The sequence below is a fragment of the Papio anubis genome, chromosome 4 (genome assembly GCF_008728515.1).
Source record: "Papio anubis isolate 15944 chromosome 4, Panubis1.0, whole genome shotgun sequence".
Classification (NCBI taxonomy): domain Eukaryota; kingdom Metazoa; phylum Chordata; class Mammalia; order Primates; family Cercopithecidae; genus Papio; species Papio anubis.
Genome location: NC_044979.1, coordinates 172979975 through 173004260, shown reverse-complemented (window position 1 = coordinate 173004260; position 24286 = coordinate 172979975). Strand labels below are relative to the sequence as shown.

Below are 24286 nucleotides of genomic sequence, written 5' to 3'. Positions count from 1 at the left end.
TGGCAAGAATTCTAGAATTCTGGTATGTCCCCATATGAAGATTTGGGGAAGGAATAATGAGTATTCGTATTCCCTCTTTCATCCAAGCACGTCAAAGCGTATCAGAGAAAACCACCAGACCTTCACCATCCATTCTAAATGCTACCAACTAAAACACTAGCATTTTGAACCACAAAAATATTATGTAAGCATTCAAATAAAAAAATCAATGTGAAAAATCAAAATGATCTGTTAAACCTCCAATTTTTACTTTCAGAGATTGCTGATGCCTATGTCGATGTATCTCAAATAGTTTCCTTTTTACACATTTAACTCAACTTTGATAGTATACCTACCAGACCTGGACCAGGTTAATTGCATAGGAAGATTTTTACTATGTTTACATTTTTCTTAAATTAATTTTAAAAAAGCATAGTAAAGAGTCTGAGGACAAATTATTCAACTGTTTATCATACATAAGACCGCATGACTATAATACAAAGGGGGGTTCTTTTTTCATTTAACGTTACAATATACACAGCAAGTCCGGACTAGATCTTACAATCTGAACACAGGTATTTAACCTTTTCCATGCTGTTTATGTTTACAATGCACAGAAGTCCTGTAACCAAACTGTGTAGTAAAGCACACAAAACTGGACTGTAACATAACACAGTATGCAGAAGCATTGGATTTTATGATTTTCTTTATGTAAATATTGGTTTAAAAACTGCTTTAGTTTTTTGGTGCTTGCTAAGATGTGGCAACCAGCACAGAAAAAAAATGACCTGACCCATATGATATCTTAACCTTATATTCCTAAACAGCAGTAACTACTGAATTCCTTTTGATATTGCTATACTCAAGATGATATCCTTTTATTCACTGTAAACCTTTAAGAACTACCAAGTTCAAAAAAATCATCCACAGGCTTGACAGTTAATTACAAAATAAATATGGATTTCCTGATAAACAACAAAAAATTTCTGTAGTTTATAAAAACGAGTATTTCCAAGTTTCCATTCACATTTACATAGTGTTTAGCCTTTCTTTTGTCACTGTTTACATATAAAAACCTGCTTTTGTTCAGAAAAAAAATTGACCTAGTCAGCCACATGGAATTGCCCAATAGAATGAAAGGCGGTGTTCTGCTGAGTCGTCTTAAACAGGTTAGCGGCAGAGGTAGATTACTGCTTCTTTTCTAGGCTTCTTTTGATCCTGGACAGGTAAATTACTTCATTCTCCCAATTCAACCGCTCAAAAGTGTCACACCCCAAAATTGGTCAATTTAAAATGGGAACACAAATTTAGCAACTGCCAGACTGTGTTACATTAAGGCAGCGTAATCTCAACACGAGGCACCTGTTAATAATACGAGCCTGTCTGCTCAGGTCACGCATGAGAGTTCTGCTTTACTTGCGCTCATACTCTGGACCTGTTGGTGCAATCAAGGTCTTGCTTTCAAGTTTACAAGTAGGTTAATCAGGAATACAAGAATCAACTGCTGGTTCCATAGCTTCTGGATCCAGTGTCCCTTTACCTTCAGAAGCCTGAACACACTTAGAATGTAACAGATGTTGTAATCTTGAATTAGATGTCAATCTATTATGTTCAGTACACAGATTGCTGTAAATGTATTGGCTATGGATTCAACAACAGTTCCAGTTTTGTTTAAGCAATAGTACAGCCATAATTTTCAACTGACATTTAAAAATGGTCTAGTTACACCTTGTGTCAAAGTGCAGAACTGCTACATTATTGGTTACAGACATCTATGTGCTATAAAAACAGCTTTGGTACAATAAATTATCAAAAAAGAAAATAAATTTTTGTAAAATTCACAGCATAATTGTGAGGCAAAAAAGCAGTCACATAAAATTCTGCATTTTTTAAAAATGTTCAGGATGAACAGAAGACATCTTTGTGCAGAAGAAATGGTGGAGATACCACGTGCCGAGAAAAAGCAAAAGAAAAAGTAAAAAGCAGGAAGGGACACAGCTGTAGCTATTTCCATCAAAGCAAACCACTACTTCTGTGACCTTCAACCAATAAGGAAGTCAACTTTATGACACACGCAAAGTGACCTTGCAATACCTTACAATTAGTGGGTCACAAAAGTCTATTTTAAAAGAAAGGCCTCTTGAATTACCCATTCTCTGTGTTTTCAGCATTAAGGACTGTCTGCAAAAGCATGTCCAAAAGTGATTGCATCTGAAATGGTAGGCTCTTCTAATTTCGAGTCCAAATCCATAAGGCCAAAGGTTATCCCAAAGACCACCACTCAGACCTCCCCAGGACTGGCCACGACTGACCCGTTGATTGCTTCTCAGTGCACCTTGGTTAGGAGACCAGTCACGTTCCATCCTATCTTCCTGCGGCCTCTACAACAGGAGAGCCACAGGATCCCATGTAATTGCTGCTTTGATCCTCAGTAGGTTCAGATAGGAGAGTTCTGATCCCCGCCACTCAGCATGCTTACTGTGCCTGACAAACTTCAACACAACCGTCCCTTTCATACAGCTGAAGATGGTGTTTGTGGAAGCTGGAGGTCCCTCTTCCTTACAGTACTGCATTTCCGTGCCCAAGTGTGTTTAGAGGACTTAAAAACCCAAATTTCCCACCCTCCCACCCAAAACAAAACAGAACAAAAAAATAGTGGGGGGGACAAAAAGAAAAAAAAACACCCTCATGGGCCCTTTATGCAAATTATGTGCAGTGCCTTTTATTTTAAAATTAGTTGGCAAATGACCAAGACCAACATCTGAATATTTTTGCTGAATAGAAAGACCAAAAAAACCCACTATGACTGGGATGTGGCAAGTTAAAATGGGGGAGCAAAAAGAGGATACCTCTGAGCTATCCATGAAGATGGGTTTGGACATGGCTCTTTTAAACACTTCAATGTCCCTTTGCAATCTTTTCAAGTTAAAAAAAAAAAAAGTCAGCTTTGCCCTCTTGTAGCGGTTCAGTGTGTTAATCTCCTTCTGATTCAAGCAGCTTTGCACTTTGTTTTTGGAAAAAAAACACCACTTCTATAAAAACACACAAGAAACAAACTCAAGTTTCAATGTAGTCACGAGCTAGCTACAGGACTCTGTTGCACACAAACTCCTGTCATGGGGGACTCTTCTCTATCAGCCCCTTGCCTCATTGTCAGATGTCCTTCAGTCATGTAATGTGCAGGACCTGTATTAGCAGAAAATTGGTAAGTTGGATGTCCAGCTATGCCAGTCTCTTGGCGGGGATTGGAGTAGACGGTCAAATTAACGTCCATAGCTCCATTCTGTCCAAAGTCCAAGGTATTAGCAGCCACTGGGCGATTCTGGTAGGCCTGATTGCCTTGATTACCAGTAGAGGAGGAAGATGTCGAGGAAGAAGTCGTTGAGGAAGACAGGGATGTCATGGAGTGGTGACTGTGGCCAACCTCCATAGAATCTTGGGTAGAGGAGCTATTCGTTGGAGAATTGTAGACCCTTGGCCTGGTCCGGTTACCCAAGGCTTGTTGTCCATGGTGGTGGTGATGGTGGTGGTGGTGGTGATGGTGATGGGAACTGTTACCATGGTGATGATGCAATGCATTCTGTTGAGGGGCTACATGAAAGGTTGTTTCTTGAACAGGATGAGTTTCAACAGTGACCTGTGTAGGAGCTTCAGTGCCTGACCAACCAAGAGGAGCAGGAAATTGCTGACGCACCTGAAAGAACAGATTTTTTAAAGGATTTTTCAGAGGACTGTTTCCAAGCTTTAATCTTCCATCAAAAGCGATGACACAAACTAGCATTACATTAATCACGGGTTAAGTGTTTTTGAAACTTTTAATGTGTTAGACGGTTTTATAACACAACATCCCAAATACATTCAAGGGCAAAAAAATTTCATCATGAAAGCTGCAATTTGTAGAAAGTTACATCCTTAAATAGGTTCATTTATTTCACTAGCCACTGTCTTCCCTTGGGAGCACTGTTTATGCTAGGGGTCTGCAAATATTCCCCGAAAAAGGCCAGATAGTATTCTAGGCAGGTCCAAAAGGAAGTCTTTACTTATCCCTCATGTCCTTCCTCTCTCCATCTTTCTTCTTCCAATAAAGGACTACTATCTACCCAGCTGCTTAACAATGCCTCTGTCCAACCCATGAGCAAGAACTTACGCGTCCACCTATGAAACAGATGCCAAATTTGGCCTCTTCTCTTCATCCCCACCATCTCTTCTTGCCTAGGCTAACATAACAGCCCCCTAAATGAACTCCTTGCTTCCATCCTTGCCCTTCTCCAAAGGGTAGCAGGAACAATCTTTTCGTAACACAAATCCAATCACTTCCTTATTTAAAATCCTTTAATGACTTCTCACTGCACTTAGAAAAACAAAACAATCCCAAACGGATACAACGGTCTGCATCACCTGGCCAATGCCCACTTCTCCAACCTCTTTTTCCACCCATCCTATCCCTGGCTACCTGGGTTCCAACCAAAGAAGGCTTGCCTTCCATTCCTCCCCTGGGTCACTATCTCTCAAATGCCTCAGTGTACTAATAACACGCTGCTCCCCTCTGCCTAGAAATGTTCTTATTTCTCGGATTTTCTTATTGCTTGGATGTCTCTTTTTCATCACTTCAGTTCCAGAGCCTTCCCTGACCACTCTGACTGATACTGCCTCAACCACTGTGGTAGAAGCTACAGGTTGTGCACAGTATTCTTCTCGTTCCTGAGCACATGGCTACACAACACTTCCCAACCTCCCTTGTACTCACTGATGGCCATATGTCTAAGCTGTCAACGGAATGTGAATGAAACTTTGTATGTCACTGCTAGCCTGGCACACAAAACAGTACCTCCCAAGTCCTTCTGCCTGCTGGACACAGTAGACAATTAGGCCCTAGGGCATGGTGGAACCACAAGATGGTAGGAAACAGGACCTGGAAGACAGCCTAGCCACTAACCTGAACACCTATTCTGGACTGTTAGACAAAAATGAAGGAAACTTGGTACTCCTTAAGCTACCATATTTTGGGGGTCTATCTGTCATATCAGAGTTTGGCCTACTCTAATACATCCTATCCAACAGTCATTCTCTACCAAATCATCCTTATTTTCTTTTTAAGAGCTAACGCTACTTGCCACTTTTATTCATGTTCATTTTATTTACTTGTGTCACTGTAAGCTCTAGGAAGGCAAAAGGCTCAGTCTCTATCACCAGTGGCTGGCACAAATTAAGTGTTTATTCAACGAAGGTGGTCTGAGAACCAAACTTTTAAGAGATACTACTGAAAACAATCAGTAGAAAAGTTGGCAGTGAGTTCTCAGAAAAGAAAATACTAACTGTTTATATATGAAGTTAATCAAGTTACTGGATTAGAAAATCACATGGGGGGCAATCTGGCAATAGTTATCAAAATTATAAATCACGTTACCCTTTGAAACAGTCATTCTGCTTGCAGGAATTTGTATCACAGATAAAATGTGTATATGTGAATGAGACACATACAGTGGTGCCTCCTTATCCGCAAGAGATACAGTCCACGATCCCCACCGGATGCCTGAAACTGCAGAGGACCAAACCCTCTATATACTATGTTTTTTGATCTGATAATCTGGATGGCTACAAAGTAACTTATCTACTGTGTGGACACGCTAGACAAAGGGATGAGTCACGCCTAGGGTGGGACAGCATGAGATTTCATCGTGGTACTCGTAACAGAATTTAAAACTTATGAATTATTTCTGAAATTTTCCACTTAATATTTTTGGATCATGATTGACTGAATAACTGAAACCGTGGATAAGAAGGGACACTACTGTACAGGATTATTTATTAAAGTACCATTTGTAAATAGTAAAAAAGGTTGGAAATGAACTAAACGCCCATTAATAAATAGGGGACTGGTGGCCAAAGCGGCACACGCCTATAATCCCAGCACTTTGGAAGGCTGAGGTGGGAGGATCAGTTCAGCCCAGGAGTTCAAGACCAGCCTGGGAAACATAGTGAGACCTCACTGCAGGGTGTGCTGGGACACAACTGTAGGCCCATTTACTTAGGAGGCTGGGGTGGGAGGATCACTGGAGTCCAGGTGCTCAAGGCTGCAGTGAGCTGTGATTGCGCCACTGCACTCCAGCCTGGGTAACAGAGCAAGACCTTAGCTCTAAAAATAAATAAATACATGAATAAACAAACAATAGGGGAATGGTGAAAAGACTTATGGAATATCTAACAGGATACTGTGCAAATAAATAAAAGAATGAAAAAGCTCTCTATGTATTGATATAGACAGTGCTCCAAAATATATGTCAAGACTAGAAAAACCAAGTTGTTTTGAAACAGTTTGCCTGGTATGGTACTATTTGTGTACAAAGGGTGGATGAAGAGTATGTATTTGTATTTGCTTGAATATGTATAAAATATCTCCAAAAGTATACAAAAAACTAATAAACTAGTAACACTGGTTTAGAAATTGAGGGGCTAGAAAGCATGGAAGGAAGGAAAACCTTTCACTGAATTCCCTTTTATATTTACTTATTTTTAAAACCATGTGACTATAGCAACCACTCAAAAATTAAGTAATAAAAAAGGATTTGAAGCAAAATCTTGACCTCTGTGAAATCCAGGTGGGAGGAACGCGGTGTCTTATGCTACTCTTGTATGTGTTTGCAGTATGGAATAGATCTGGAAGAAAGAAAGGGAAGAAGACGAGACAGGCGGATAGTCTAAAGATTTAGAGAGAGCCCATGGGAGCAGTGATACTTAAGACCTGAAGCATAAATAGTAGTTACCAAAGCAAAAGGAGGAGGAAAGGAGTATTCCAGGCTGAGAGCACAGGAAATGTGAGAGAAGAGAGAGAGAATGTGGCATATTACACAAAGTGAAAAATAAATCAGTGTGACTAGGGTGAGTGAAGAGGAGAAAGAATGGCCTCGGTGGGGACCAGAACCCACAAAGCACCAATGCCTTGGTAAGAAGTCTACATTTCATTTCAGGTAGAAGGGCAAGTCAAAACTGGTTTAAAGTAGGGAAAATAGGCCGGGTGCGGTGGCTCATGCCTGTAATCCCTGCACTTTGGGAGGCCGAGATGGGCAGATCACCTGAGGTCGGGAGTTCACGACCAGTCTGGCCAACATGGCAAAACCCCGTCTCTACTAAAAATAGAAAAATTAGCCGGCATGGTGACATGTGTCTGTAATCCCAGCTACTCAGGAGGCTGAGGTAGGAGACTTGCTTGAACCAAGGAGGCGGAGGTTGCAATAAGCAGAGATCATGCCATTGCACTCCAGCCTGGGAGATAGAGTGAGACTCCACCTCCGACAAAAAAAAAAAAAAAAAGAGTAGGGAAAATAGCAAGAACAGACCGCTTTAGAGAAAGCTCACTTGGCTGCAGGGAAGAGAATGGTGCTGACAGGTGAATGGAATTAGACACTCCACAACCGTTTTAGACACTCCAAAACTCTTTCTAGTAAGACAGGTCATAACAACCAGGCAAAGTGAAAGGTGGAGAATAAAAACGTATTAAGATGTGGTGAATCCAGATAATTTACTGTCTGATTCAGTGTGGGGAAAGACGGAGAGAGAAGTGCCCCCAGATTTATGACTTGGGCAAATGGGTAAATTTAGGGCCATTTTTACAAAGAATGGCAAAAGTAGAAGAGTTGGGAAGGAAGTGAAATGATGACACCAGTTTATGTGCTGTGTGTGCACATATTGTTGAGACTTTCAAGGTGACATTCATAGTAAACAATTAGAAAGGCCCTAGGGGTTCAGAAGTGAAGTCTAAGTCAGAAGTCAAGACTTAAGAGCAACTGGCATGAAGATGGTGACTGCAGGCCCCGGCACGTGTGGCTGAAATCATCGAGGAAACATTAAGGGGAGTAGGGCAGGGACACGTGTCACGCCTCGAGGAACACTCAGGTTTCAGGGGTGGGTAGAAGAAAAAAAAACAAACAAAGAGACAGTGAAGGAAGGGGCAGAGAAATGGGGGGACAGAGAATCATCCTCCCAAGGAAACCAGCAGTGAGTGTTTCAAAGAGTGGGTAAAAGTCAACACTTCCAAATGAAGTTGTAGAATGCAGAAAGATAGCATTAGGGTGTCCACTGGACCCATCAATGAAGGTCACCGCTGACACCGGCAGGAGAGCTGGAGGGCAGGACCTAAGCGGAACAGGCAAGGAAGTCTTCAGAGTAAAGAGACAAAGACTACAGGTAGCAGTAGTACAGGGAAAGAAAGGGGGACACGCAAAGGTGCTGCTTAAGATGGGAGAGGCCTGAGGATGAGGAAATGCTGATCAACAGAAAAAGCCACAAGAAGAGAGAACGAAGACACCAGAGCCGAGGGAGACCAAAGGGCAAAGTCCCCATGACGGCAGGAGAGAGGGGATCGGGGCAATGAGTAGGCTTGGCCTTAGGCAAAAAGAAAATACATTGCTTCTAACAAAAAAGGGGTAGAGAAGTGAAGAGTGCACACAGAGGCAGGATCATGTATTCAATGCTACAAAGCGGAAAGAGTTCCTGTCTGAAGTCTCTTTTCCTTACAATGCAAAGACTGGGTGAGAACAGAGAAGGGGAGGGCAAAGGTCTCTAAGAGCAGAAAGTTTGAAACTATTATTAAAGAGAAAGCAGAGGATGGGACAACTCGGGAAACACGTAAGACTGCCCAGCAGTGGTTGGTGAGTATTAACAGTGCTGACAAACAGCTGCATGTGGGATTTTCTCCAGCACCATTCATTCAGCTGCCCTAGTCACAAGAATGGAGAGCGCTCTTCAACAGCAGTTTACTCATCCATCAAATACTACACTGGCCTCTCACCTTCAAACACCACCATGCAAAATTCTGTATGAACCAACTTACAACTTTATCAGATGATTTAAATATTTTCACCATCACCATCTGCTTCACTCCAATTTTGAAAAAGTACTTAATTAGATCCTCTTCTTCAACAGGTTTAAAAACAGAAAACAAATAAAACAACAACAACAAAAAGGTTAAAATCAAACCAGAAACTGATTCATAATCCAGGACTACAAGTGCTAAAAAATCATGGGAGGAAGCAGAGTCGAGTCATTAAGATCATGACCCAGGGAAATTTACTCAGCCCATGAAGTCTCAGTTTCCACTGTAAAATGGGAATCAAAAAAGCATGAGGATCAAAATGCTGCTTTGGTAAATGAGATAAACACAGGGAAAAAACCGTTCAAAACAACTGCTATGCCCCCAGTAAGTGTTAGCCACTTCTAGACAAGGAGGAGGACAACTGCAAGAATGTGCTTCTCTATGATAAATACTGATATTTTCTTAGACAGCAGAACATCATGAACTTCTAGGGTAAATGATACGGTCATTCTAAAGGCACCTGGCATCCAGTGCTGCTCTACCTGAGCACGGCAGGTGACACAAGCAAATGAACTATGTGCGAGCTCACCTGGGGACTGTGTGTCTCGCAGTCCATGGCCTGCACGGCAGCTGTGAAGTGCCCGCCACTGTGCCGATGCTGGTGCGTCGGATCCGACCGGGCTCTCCCACTGTTGCTTGTCCCCGATGAGCCACCTGAAATATCACAACACAAAACAATACAATTGTGAGTTTAAAATTCAATTTGTTCAAATTTATACTCTGAAACTATACCATTAAAATTGGAAGTATTCACACACACACCACAAAATCTCTAATATTAACTTGAAAGTATATCACAAAGTCTTCATACTCTCTGACTAAAACCAGGTTCTCTCTCGTCCACCACTGAACTAAAACACAATGAAGTCTGGTTTCCCCTTGCGGGAAAACTCAAGCAATGTGGACAAAAATTCCATTTAAGAAGTAGTTTAAACTGCTGGTTAGTAAATAGATTTCCAACTGCCAAACAGAATTTATTACATGCGTAACTAAATATTGGAGCTTTGGGGAGATGAATTTATTGCTAACTATAAAGAACAGATTTAAGTAAAGTAAATGCTCCCCATTAAATTAACAAATTTAATCAACACTTTAAAGTAATCCCACTTCATAAAGAAAACACAAAACATTCCCAAGCCTAATCTAACCGCAGCAACACAGACCTGAGCTTGATGATGTACTGGAGGTGGTGCCCGAAGACTGAGACTGCTCCATGGCGGGGCTTGTAGACACACTATTACTTGTATTTGTACCTTCATCAGCTGTTTTCTTGAAGAAACTGTGCTGCAGAGCATAATAAGGTTGAATTCGAGTTTTGGGGTCATAATCAAGCATCCTTAAAATGAGGTCTTTGAACTTCAAGTAGTCAGCGACCGTATGACCTGACTCCCCAGCACGTCGCCCACCAGGTCCTCCTGTTTCTACTCCAAGAATGTTATGAAGTTTACGGGTTCCTGGTGGTTTGTACTCCTGTAAGAGAGAAGATGAAAGGCTTTCTCTAAATTTGGTGGAATACGTAAACACTCACATAATTTAACTTCAAATATGTTTAAATATATGTTGAGGCCTTTATTAAAAAGGACACTTCATAATTAAATCCTCTGCCTTTTCACACATTAGTATCCCAAATGCATGGCAGTTACAGTTCAACATAATTCTGAGACCAAAAATGGCTATAAATGGCCCAGGGGTCAGTAAACTATGGCCTGATCCAGAGCCTGGTTTTCTACAGCACCAGCTACAAACATTTTTTCTGTTTTCAAAGGTTGTAAAAACAAGCAACCAAAACCAAAAAACATGTAACAGAGGCCCACAAGGCTGAAAGCATTTTCTCTCGTCTTTTACAGAGAGCACGCGTGCCCCTGCCCACCCTGGCTGGTAGCCTCTTTCCTGCCTAACTGTGCACCCTCGGCACCTGCTACACTTCCTTCACCAACAGCAGCCCAAGAAAGCTATGGCAATCACACCAAGGATGTTCTACATAAAAAGGCACTCGCCTAACCCTACCTGCTCAGAGTAGAAAAAGAGAAAATTATGTATGCTTCCCTTTAGAAAATCTATGTAATAATAAATTAACGTGTGTTCAGATTCCCTGAAAACCCATTTTTTGATAGATAACAGTATAACCCTTAAAACCTCTATAAATATGGAATTTATTAAGAATAGCATAACCAGGCTTTGACTTCTAGTTACAATGCAGAAATGTGTGAGATGATTGTTCCTTCTCTAGTAAGTCATAAAATCACTGACTTTTAAAGACCCATCAGAGAGCTGCCTGAGGATCCAAAGTTGGAACAAAAATCCCCTGAATTCTACAAAATGAAAAGTCTCTCCTGGAAGGGATCTGCGTGGGAGAAAGAGAAGCACGCCACAGGTGAGCGAGAAGACTCCAGCCCAAGTCTGAACCAACTTCTGACGGCCAGGTGTGGACAGACAGAAGGATGGGGCAGTACAGCAGGAGGAAGGCGATCTCCCAGGCACGGAGGGTTAGGAGTGGGGCTGCTGGCTGGGCAGTAATGTATAGAGACCACTAGATTTTCCCTGGTTCTAAAGACACAAACACTGCTGAAGCGAATGTCGTGATCCCAGCTCAAAACATCTGAAGACAATGGGGAATAGAATCTAAGTCAAACAAGCAAAGCCTACAGTCAGCTAAGCTACAAAAGAAAACACATCAGCCCCACATGAGGGGCCTGACAGAGTAAGAGGCCTCTTTCTGAGGGAAAATATGATTCATCTTTAACTGTTCTTAAGCAATGAAAGTTTGTCACACATTTTAAAATTACAGACATTTTTAAAAAATGACGTCCACAATCACATGAAAGGAAAAAAACCCAATAGAAGATACACATAAATAAATGGTACAGATGTTGAAAGTAGCAGACTGGAACTTTAAAATAATTACGATAAATTACTTCTAATAAATTATGATAATTAAACAATTTAGTTCAAAAGGTGGACAACATATGAACAGATGTAGAATTTCAGAAGAGAAAAACTATATTTAAAACAAAATAGAAATGCCAGAACTAAAAAATATAGGCTGGGCTCATGTCTCTATACCCAGGTTGAGGAGGGAGGACTGCTTGAGTCCAGGAGTTCAAGACCAGCCTAGGCAACATAGCCAGACCCCGTCCCTACAAAAAATTTTAATAGCTGGGTATGGTGCCTGTACCACTCCTGTAGTCTGAGCTACCTGGGAGGCTGAGGCAGAGGAACTCCTTGAGCCAAGGAAGTCAAGGCTGCAATGAGCCATGATCACACCATTGCACTTTAGCCTGGGCGACAGAGTGAGAACCTGTCTCAAAAATAACAATAACATCACATGAATCCATTTAATAGATTCAACAGCAGACTGGACTCAGCACAAGGAAAAACAAAATGAGTAAACCAGAAGATAGAAAAAGAAATTATCCAAATTAAAAACACAAACAGAAAACAGAATGAATAAATCAGAGACCACTGGGATAATATTCAGCACTGTAACATACATATCACTAAGAACTGGAAGAAAGATGAAAGCACAACAAATATTTGGAAAGACTATGTCTGAGGATTTTCAAAAACTGATGATAGAGGTCAACCCACAGATTCAAGAAACTCAGTGAACTCCCAGGAGAATAAATACAAAGAAAATCATACGTAGGTAAATAGTCAAACTGTAGAAATCAAACAAAGAGAAAACATTAAAATCAGCCAGAGGGAAGAGGGGGAAATATTATATGCAGGGGAATAATGCTAAGAATAACCACTGACTTCTCTACAGAAACAGTGTAATCCAGAAAAAAAGTCAATATACCTGGAAGCAATATCGTAACATCTTTTTCTTTTGCTGAAAGAAAGAAGTTAATCTATAATTCTATATTCACTGAAAATATCTTCCAAAAAATAAAGGTAAACAAATATTTTCAGATCAACACCTGTTGACAGAATTCATTAGGATAACTTACTCATTATAAAATAAAAGTTAAAGGAAGGTCTTGAGGCTAAAGAAATAATACCAGATGGAAGCTAGGAATTGCAAAAAGTAATGAAGAACACCAGAAAAGAGCAAATATAAGGATAAATATAAAAGATCTATTATCCTTATTTTATCTGCTTTTAAATTTCTTTTGTGTGTTTAAATCTATTTTTTATTTAAACAGCCAATAATGTGTTGTGAGATGTAACATGCAAAAGTAATACAACAAGTGCACAAGAGGTAGATAGAATCACATAGTTATCACACTGTTTAACAAGCAATATATTATTATTTGAAGGTAAACTAATGTTAATGGTGCATATTATAAAAGGAACACTAAACATGACACATAGAGGAATAAGTAAAAAATCAATATGGGAGATAAAATAAAATGCCAAAAGTATTCAACAAACCTCCCCACAAAAGGCAGGAAAGAAGGAACAGGAAACAACGAACAGGAAAGACAAACAGAACGCAATTAAACCAAAACTCTGAATAACGGGTTAACTACTATCAGACTAGATTAAAAAACGACCTGACCATATATTGCACACAACACAAAAATAATTCTGTAAATATAAAGGTATGCACAGGTTTACAGTAAAAGGGTAAAAGTGTGTGTGTGTGTGTATACACATGTTGCATACTTTTCTTCATATCTTTTTTATCTACACACACACATACCCCATGAAAATACCAAGAATAAGAATACTGGTTAAGACTACAGTAGTATCAGACAAAGCAAACTTAAAGACAAACATTACTAGAGACAAAGAGGGGCATTTCAGGATGATAAAAGGGTCAATTTATCAGTAAGTCATAACAATATCAAACATGCATACACCTATTAACAAAGCTTCAAAAACCATAAAGCAATGTTACAAAGGAGTCTAAGACAAATCCAAACTTATCAATAAAGACTCCTCTCTCAATTACTGACAGAATGTACACATACACAAAGATATAAAAGATATGAAGAAAAATATAAAACAATTTCATCTACATTGATAGTTGGAGACCACTACACCAAACAAACACAAAATACAATTCTTATCAAGCACACGTAAAACATTCACAAAGACACATTAGATGCTAGGCCATAAAACAAGTCTCAGTTTTAAAGGACTGAAATCATGTTCTGTGACCAAACTGCTACTAAACTAGAAATCAGTAAGATATCTAGAAAATCCTCAAATATTTTGAAATTATGTAACAAAATTCTAAATAATGACAGGTTAAAGAAGAAATCACAAGTTAGAAACATTTCAGAATGACTGTTTAAAACATATAAAAAGTGGCCAGGTGTGGTGGCTCATGCCTGTAATCCCAGCACTTTGGGAGGACAAGGCGGGTGGATCATGAGGTTAAGAGATCGAGACCATCCTGGTCATATGGTGAAACTCTGCCTCTACTAAAGTGTGTAGTCCCAGCTACTTGGGAGGCTGAGACAGAAGAGTCGCTTGAACCTGGGAGGCTGAGGTTGAAGTGAGCCAAGATTGCACCACTGCACTCCAGCCTGGCAACAGAGCGAGACTCCGTCTCCAAAAAAAAAAAAAGAAAAAGAAAAAAGAAAAAGAAAACAAAAAAGAAAAACCAACAACAAAAACATACAAAAAGCTGCAGAATGCAGCTAAAGCAGTGCTCAGAGGGAAATTCATACGATTAAATTCTACAGTAGCAAAAGGCTTAAAAATCAATGATCTAGTTTCCACCTTTAAGAAGCAAGAAAAGGAGTAAATTCAACCCAAGTAAATGGACATAATGAAGAGCAAAAAAAACCAGAAACTAGATCAAGAATAGAAAAAGAGGCTGGGTGCGGTGGCTCACACCTGTAATCCCAGCACTTTGGGAGGCCGAGGCAGGCAGATCACAACGTCAGGAGATCAAGACCATCCTGGCTAACACGGTGAAATCCCATCTCTACTAAAAATACACAAAATTAGCCAGGTGTGGTGGCGGGTGCCTGTAGTCCCAGCTACTCGGGAGGCTGAGGCAGGAGAATGGCGCGAACCCGGGAGGCAGAACTTGCAGTGATCTGAGATTGCGCGCCACTGCACTCCAGACTGGGAGAGAAAGGGAGACTCCATCTCAAAAAAAAAAAAAAGAAATCAACAAAGTCAAAAGCTGGGTGTCTGAAAGGATTAATAAACTTGATCAACCCTGAGCAAGACTACTTGGGGAAAAAACAGAAAGTACAAACGGCCAATATCAGGAATAAAAGAGAGACTTAGCAATAAAACAAAAAACAAAAAACTATCACTATAGATTCTCCAGATATTTAAAAAAAAAGTAAAATATTATTGATAATTTTATGCCAACAAATTCAACAATTTAGGTGAGAAAGAAAAGATTCTTGAAAGATACAACTTACCAAAACCAACTTAAAAAATTTGGATAACCATATTTTTTAACAAAAAACATAAATTATAATGAAATAACCTTCTAACAAAAAATGCCCCAGGTTCTGATGGTTTCATCAATGACCTCTACTAAATATTACAAAAGAAATAATGTCAACCAATCATATGCAAATTTTCTCAGAAAAATCAAGAAAAAATATTTCCTAATAGTTTCACAAGTCCAGCATAACCCTAAAATCAAACCCTAATGATGGTATTATTAATAAAACTTTAGACAAATATCCATTAACGACATAGAAACAAAATTCCTTACCAAGAGACTAGCAAACTGAACTGAGAATAGCATATCAAGGCCAAGTGTAGTTTCTCATAGGGTGGGGCTTAACATTCAAAAAATTAATGCATTTTACCACAAAACAGGAGAAAAATCGTATGATGATCCCTATAGATGCAGAAAAAACATGACAATATTCAAAACCCACTCATGATATTAAAAAAGCAAAAAAGATATACAATTGAAAAAATAAAACTGTCTTCATTCATGGAGCATAAGATTGTTTAAGTAGAAAGCCCTATCAAATTTCAACAACGAAAATATATTCATCCCTCAGTATATGCAGTATATGCAGGGGGTTGGTTCCAGGATCCCCCCACTAAATATACTAAAATTCACATATACTCAAGCTCCACAAGGAGGCTGTGTGGAACCCACTATGTGAAAAGTTCGCCCTCATACACAGGTTTCACATCCAGGGAATACTGTGTTTTTGATCCACATTTGACTGCAGATGTGGAACCCTCAGATATAGAGGACTGACTGTATTTGTTGGAAAAAAATCTGCATACAAGTGGACCTGTGTGGTTCACACCTGTATTGTTCAAGGGTTATCTGTACTAGAATAGGTGAATTTAGCAAGGTCTTAGGATACAAAAATCAGTTGCATTTCTATATACCAAAAATGAAAAATTATGAAATTATACATTTTAAATGTCATTTAAAATAGCATCTAAAAAATTAAAAACTTAGGAATAAAGTGAACAAAGTATGTAAGACTTCTGCATTAAAAACTATAAAACACTGCTGAGAGATTTCAAGCCCTAAATAAATGGAGAGATAACCCATCTTTATAGAGTGGAAGACTTAATATTGTTAAGATGTCCATTTTCCTGACAGAAACCCCAATTGCAACCCAAATCAAAATGCTAGCATGATTTTTTGGTAGAAATTTACAAGCTTATTCTAAAATTCATGTGTGAATAGAAAGGACCTAGAATTGAAAACGTATCAATAGGGTAAAATAATTGCTTTCATCAAATGCTACTGTAACTATGACGTAAGCATATGGAAGAAAATGAATTTCAACTCCTTCACCCTGTTCCACACTCAAAAATTAATTCAAGATGGACCACAGAATCTTAACTGTAAAAGGCAGATTAAAAAAAAGAAAAAACCTTTTAGAAGAAAACATAGAAGAGTATCTTCACAAACTTGGAGATGGCGAAGATTTCTCAGGATAAAAAAAGAACCAAAAAAAAAAAAAAAAGTTGACAAATACAACTTCATCAATATTAAAACTTCCTATTCATCAAAAGATACCATATTAAGAAAGGAACAGGCAAGCCACAGTCTAGGGAAATACACTGACATATATGTGACAAAAAAACTTAATGACAAAGGACTACTCAGTCATTAAACAACTCAGTAACACAAGCAAAAGATGGGAAAGACCTGTGACAAAGAAGATATATGAAAGGCTAATAAGCATACGACAAGGTGGTATCATTAGCCATGAAGAAATGCAAATGCAAACCATTACATATCCACTACAGAATGGCTAAAATCCAACAGACAAACTATATAAAATAGTGAGGATGTCATGCAACTGGAACACTCATATATCATGGGAATATAAAATAAAACAACTTTGGAGAACTGGTGTTTTCTTGTGAAGGTAAACACATACCCTATGACCTGGCAATTCTTCTCTTAGATTGTGCTGTGAGGGAAATGAAAACATACGTATGAAAGAATGTTCTCAGTAGCCTTATTTATAACAGTCCCAAACTGGGAACAAACCAAATGACCACTGACAGGTGAATATAAATTATGGCACGTTCATTCAATGAAATATCTTGAAGCAATAAAAAAAAAGTCCTAAGACATACAATATTGATGAATTTCCAAAAGCAATACATTTATTGAGTGAAGAAAACCCAAAACTAAACAATAAATACTATAAGGCTCCATTTATACTAAGTTTGCCAATGAAAAAGCAAAGCTAGTCTTTGATGACAGAAATCAGAAAGCAGTGAGGTAACAGAAAAGGGTCACAAGAGGATTTGGGGTGATAGAAGTCTTTCATATTGGTGTAGATGGGGGGCATTGCTGTACATAAAGGTGAAAACAAACTCAATACTTAAAATCTGTGTATCTTACAATATATAAACTGTACTTCAAAAAACAGCATCATTTATTGTCTTCTTCACTCTCCACCTCCATCAAGAAAAAAATATATAGTATTTATTTCATTATTGGAAAACCCTAATATGGGGCTTCTGAAATGTAAAATGAGAAAGTAAAAGTAAAAATAAAATCAGTAAACAAACCACAAAGAGACAGCCAATGAAAGTACATGCACATCTATTTGTATCTCTGGTCAAAATTCTTAGTGTACCATTTGTAATGTAATAATTTGATAATGAATTTGATTTTTTTGTTGCAAAATTTATCTCTTAAAAGCAAAATAATTATTTCATGTTTTTAAAAATTAAGCTGCTTAAGTTAATTGCTAAGTATGACTAAAACAAATCTCATAAAAATCTACTTAATTTACATGTATTAAACGTATGTTATCTACTTCCAATTTTAAAAGGGAAAAAATAATCTACTCATTTCTGAAATGCCCCCACCCCAAATAACTAAAAATAATACCTATAGATCAATTTGAAAGAAATGATAGGTCACTGTGGTTTCTGTAAGGCAGAGATTTAAGAGATGGAATGGGATGTTTTATTGAGGAAAAAATAGCAGAAGCAAAATATAAATAAATAAATCTGAAATGGAGAAAGCAGCAGTCTGTATCACAGAGACAACATAAAAAAGATTTAATTTCCTCTCCATGCTAATTCAAACTGGTAGGAATTCCTTTAAATGCTGGTGAAGCTAGTAAGGATTCCCAGGCTAAGTTTTGGTTATATGGAAAATGGGCCATGATTAATGAGCTATGTGGATAAAGAAAAAACAAGGGCCCAGGAGGTCTCAATAGCATTTTCCATCCTTTCCTCATGGGGAATAGGCATAATTTAGCAGTTGGAAACTGCACTGCCTACAGCTTTAGTGAATATGGCAGAACACAATAACTTACACATCAGTTCTGAAAGATACAATTACATATGTGCTTCTAAATATTCTAAAGAAAATAATCTGATATTAAAAGTTATGACTCCGCAGCTATGTGGAAGTGAATTAAGGCAATCAACCACCATCACCTTCAGTTTGCTGAAAATGACACCTGGTGGCAGTGTCGCTAAAATACAATGCAAATAATAACTGAAACAAAAATAAACTCTTAAATGTTATAAATGCAAAACTTCAATCACAAGGTGACTTCTGTATGTACATATGTGTGTGTGGGGGGTGGGGTCATATTCAATCACGTATTTATAAATTACATTCATTCAATACTATGACCAAATTACAAAACATATGATTATTTACAGATCTATAAAAACAAAAGTAAAAAATCAAGATGCAAAATTGGCATCATTTACTCTATTAAATTGACATAATTTAGGTATCTTTTAAAAAGTCCTCAGATAAAAGAAAATTACCAAAACAAACCTAATGTTTTAAAAACCTCACTTTCAAAGATTTTGGAGATGTGAAATTTTTGCTATCCAAGTCATTGAGCTAGGAATCTGAAGTCTATCAAAGGACTATCTAGTTAGTTAATATCCTTAGAAAAAAAATCACATACTACTTAAGCCAAAAATCATCTTCTGACATAATTTACCAACTGAACTTAAAAAAAAATCATTTATACCAATTGTGACTTCTGTTCACAGCTGCAGTATTAACTCACTACATGCCCAAGCTGTGAGAAACAAAGGTCAAACTTCCTAATTCTTCTGTTGAAACAAAGTATGGTGATGTGATCAGCTGCCTCAAAATGCAGGCATACAGTTTTTAATAGGAAGTTTTAAAGATAACTCTGACCATTAATCAAACACTGGTCCATACCTGATAGTTAGGTCAAACTATACTCAACTTCTGAACAAAATATCTATGTAAGGTATCAATAAAATCATTGACTGAAACACTGATTTCAAGTAAATGCAAAATGAGCTATAAAAAGACAGGTATGATAAACTTAATAAAGGCTCAAAACAGATATATCCTTATTTTACCCGTTTTCCATCTTTGGTCTTCTTTAAGTTCCAAGTGCCATCTGGCAACTTCTCAAAGAACTTTCTTGCTTTTGGTGCTTGGTCAAGAATATGAGCAGGTGGAATACCCAGAACTTCCACTATTTTATTCATCTGATCCACCTGTATTAAAAATAAAAACAATAAAACCTGTCATTTCTACTGTACATCTACTCCTGCTCATCAAGTCATTCATTCATAAATAAACTGCACACCTCCTATGTGTCAGGCACTCCTCTAGATATCCAGCATACAGCAATGAACAAACACAAGAAAAGCCCTACCTTCTTTGATACCCCACAGAAGGGAATACCCCACAGAAGGGAAGATAGTCAATTAACAAACATATTATGTCAGGTAGCCATGGATACAATGTTGAATAGCAAGGAAACATGAGAGGAAGTTTTAAAGTTTCCGTTCTTGGAGAATTTTATTTAAATTTTTTTTAAATTTACTTATTTTTGAGACAAGGTCTCGTTCTGTCACCCAGGCTGGAGTGCAGTGGTGCAATCACAGCTCACTGCAGCCTTGACCTCCTCCCGGGCTCAAGTGATCTTCCCACCTCAGCCTCCTGAGTAGCTGGGACTACAGACATGCACCACCATGACTGGCTAATTTTCTCTTTAGATGGAGTCTCACTCTATCACCCAAGCTGAAGCGCAGTGGCGCAATCTCAGCTCACAGCAACCTCCACCTCCCAGGTTCACGCAATTCCCCTGCCTCAGCCTCCCAAGTAACTGGGATTTCAGGCATGCGACACCAAGCTAGGCTAATTTTTGTATTTTTAGTAGAGACGGGGTTTCACCATGTTGGCCGGGCTGGTCTCGAATTCCTGACAAGTGATCTGCCCACCTCAGCCTCCCAAAGTGCTGTGACTACAGGCGTAAGCCACTGCGCCCAGCCGTATCAATAAATAATTAAATACATGATGTCAGACGCTGGCTAAGAACTATGGGATGAGAAGGGGTACTGCAACCATAAGTGGGGTATATGGTTTCACCGAGAATGTGACATCAGAGCAAACACTAACATCAGCAAGGGACTAGCTCAGAAAGAGAATTTTAGGCACAGGAAGGAAGAAATGCAAAGGGCTGAGTATGGGCCTGTGGGTGGCATTTTCAACGGACCACAGAGAAAGCTGTGTATGGACCACAGAGTGAGGGAAGAAGGAGAGACCAGGTAGTGGTGAGAGAACTGGCATCAGAGGGAGCAGGAATCTGTGGGCTACTCAAAGGACCTCGGCCTTTAAAATGAGTAACATAGCAAAATTTTTCAAATATTGTTTAAGCCCAAGAAAGATACTAATTTACAAAGTAAGATTTACACTAAAACAAAAACAAACTATGGCAGTTACTATCAAAGAGTAGCTCACCAGTTCAAGCTGAAAATGAATTAAAAGGGGCTGGGCACAGTGGCTTACGCCTGTAATCTCAGCACTTTGGGAGGATGAAGCGGGCAGACCACTTCAGGTCAGGGCAGGAGCTGCGCTCATGGTGAAACATCATTTCTAGTAAAAATACAAAAATTAGCCAGGCATGGTGGCGCTGCCTGTTAATTCCAGTTACTCAGGAGACAAGATTGTGCCACTATACTCCAGCCTGGGCAACAGAGCAAGACTCCATCTCAAAAAAAAAAAAAAATTTAAAAGGAAGGATGGAAGAGACAAGTTTCTGACACCACCTATTAGCTGCATAATCCGGTACAAGTCATTAATGCCTTTGGCCTTTCTCTTCTCACTTAGAAATAGACTTATCAAGATCTGCAATGGTCCATTTTTCTTTTAAAAAACAAACAAACAAAACCCCACAGGTGAATAGTTTTTAAAACAATGAAAGCCCGATTTCTCTGACTGCAGGGAGGTGTGGCCTGTCCCCGCCCTCCCATTCACTGCCTCTGACCTTCAAAAATATTCCAGAACACAGACTGAAAACCCGTGGAATACAGAATTGCACACAGTCTCTGTAGCCCGACAATTCTATAATCTAGTTTACTCTACATTATTCAGACTGAGTATCCATCAGTCCTACTGATCATTACCTCTCCAACTCCAAATCATAATCTCAAAATTTAGAGTGATGTTTGTATCTCTGCAGGAAGGCCGTCATTCCTTATCATCTTTTAAGCTTTCTGTTACTGTATTTAAAACCTGTAAAATGTATGCCAAAATACTTAACACTTTCTAATCTAATTAACTGTTCTCCTTCATGAGTAGATTAAAATATCCCACTATCTCATAATTCTAAACTTTACATTATATGACAACTGACAAATATGAAAAAATAGGTATATTCAAACTGACCTCACATTTGAATGATTAAATAGACATCTTTGCCTAAACACAACTTTTAAATTACACTGTCACAGATGAAAGACAAAAAGAAATTATGAAAACAGAATTTGTACAGCAATACATCATTTACCTCATTGGCACCACTGAACAGAGGTTCTCCAGTGTGCATTTCAACCAAAATACACCCGAGGGACCACATATCAATGGCAAGGTCATAAGGCATTCCCAGTAGCACCTCCGGAGACCGATAAAAGCGACTCTGAATATACTGGTATATCTGAAATATATTTCAAAATAGTATTACTTCAACTGCTCAAAACTGCAGTCAGCATTGGATTAAAAACACTGATGTGATATTAACAGAAAAGAATTGGCTAACTCCTGAATTAGGGTTCCACTGACTAATTTCAACATTAGACTATGAATATGGCTTAAAGAACTAAACATTTCTAGGGACTGGTTAATCTGACTGTGAAATGCGTCATACGTAAAGATTCAAGCCCTTTCATTTAGTCTAATCCTACCTAGTCATCATGATATTTCTTAAAACAATTATGCCTCACTAGAAAAAAAAAAAAAAACACTATTGAAAGTAATTTATTTCCCTAATAATTATTTCTTCCTACTATGGCTGGCACTTAGTTTACCACTATCTTAACAACTAAATTGTATTTAAATTAACCTAAACAATGTATTTCTCAGTGTTAAAAGTCAAGTAACTTCAATATAATGTAATTTAAAATTCAGACACTTGTACTCTTGCAGATAAATCCCAGAAACACTACCACATAAAGATTCAATTGAGAGCTGTCTCTGATCAATAGCTTCTTCTCTCTTCTCTCTCTACCTCCATCCAAGACTTCTTACAGAAACACAATCCTGACATGGACTATTTTCAATGAAGTAATGTGAGGATCTCTTCAAAGACCAATTTGTTTCACTTATTAAAAGGGGGAAAGAAAGAAAATCCTCCTAATTAAATTTCCTAACTTAACACCCAAACCATGCAGCCAGAAAGCTCATGAAATTTTCTGTGATTCCCACTGAAACCTCTAGCCAAGTCTTCAAGAACAATCTCAGGCCTCCATAGACAGGTCAACCAACCTTAAGGAACTATGAGAAGAAAGTCTAATTTAAAAGAACTGGGAAGAAGTACTGCATTTCCAAGGTTTTTATAAGCCAATACTACTGTTAATTCCCTAGGCCCAAACACCACTCCTGAGACTTTTATTTCACAGCTTATGTCAGGAACTTTGTCACCTCCCTATCTAATTTGTTTAACGCAGTTGCTTTCCCCAAAACACACTTGCCCTACCACCTTCTGATTCTAATCCAGTAGATCTAGGGGCAGGGACATGGCAGGTCTATTTTAGAAATAACTTCCCGTGTGATGCCAATGAACTTGAATAATTAAAAACTTATTATAGGGATAATTGGCTTATTTTGGCTAGACAGAAATAATAATGTTTAATATTAGGACAAAATATATAATTTGGCTTAAATAGGGGAAAAACTTCCCAACTCTATAATCTATTCAAATTACTCTTCAAGATGGGCATGTATTTTTCATTCACAATACACTCTATCCCATATAAACTATGAGCATCTCTTGATTTTTTGAAGGCATCTAAAACTGCAAACTTTGGTCCCTACTCCAATTTTTAAAAATTACTTCAACACTCGATAGCATCACTTCCATAAGAGAAGTTGCAGAAAATAACAAAAAGACAGTCCTATTAACTGGCTATAAATCCTTATGATTAATCTGTTATAGTTAAAGCCTGGACAAAAGTGGACAGGACAGAAAATTTCACTAATTTGGAAAAATAAGAAACAGAAAAGTCAGTATGAAAAATTAACATCTGTATGTTAGTTGGGTTTCTTTAAAATAGAAGAAATATAGTTTCAATACTTAAAAGCAAAAAGAATGGTGTTAAAAATGAGTAAAATATTATCAAATGGTGACACTAATTCCTTTCAAGAGGAGACCCCTATAACTTCTATTTTACATATAAAACAATGTCGTTAGAGTAGTTTTCATAATGCCGGAAGAATGACAGGGAAAAATTGCTTTCCTAAATCAGCTAAACTTTTCAGCACTACGAACACATCTGTTTTTAGCAGTCTCAAAAAAACCAGCTTGGGTATGTGTCAGAACTTAAGTAAATTTTAAGTAAGAGTGGGGAAAAGAAGATAAACTTATCTATCAAAACAAGTGCGTCTATCAACTGAATTTTCTATACTTTAGTACCATGACTAAGGCAAAATTACCTGCATTTTTCTGAACCATCAGTTTTTTAGAAAAATGATTTATCTTGATCCATCTTCAGAGAAGAATTTTACAGCAAAGATTCAATGTTCTAGTACTGAAAAGTCCCAAAATTTATACTAAAACCTTT

At 38.2% G+C, this 24286-nt stretch overlaps 1 protein-coding gene across 6 annotated transcripts in view; it reads right to left on the bottom strand.

Moving 5' to 3' along the window:
* Positions 1-422: 422 nt before the first annotated feature.
* DYRK1A (dual specificity tyrosine phosphorylation regulated kinase 1A) overlaps positions 423-24286 on the bottom strand; it is a 148922-nt gene continuing 125058 nt past the window's right edge. For all 6 annotated transcript variants that reach the window (XM_009202256.4, XM_031665742.1, XM_031665739.1 and 3 more), the window contains 5 exons: positions 22018-22164; positions 19580-19720; positions 10015-10321; positions 9381-9505; positions 423-3673 (listed from right to left, as the gene is read on the bottom strand). In XM_009202256.4, coding sequence (XP_009200520.1) covers positions 3053-3673; positions 9381-9505; positions 10015-10321; positions 19580-19720; positions 22018-22164 — 1341 coding nt within the window. In that variant the 3' untranslated portion in view covers positions 423-3052. The remainder of the gene's footprint in view (positions 3674-9380; positions 9506-10014; positions 10322-19579; positions 19721-22017; positions 22165-24286) is intronic.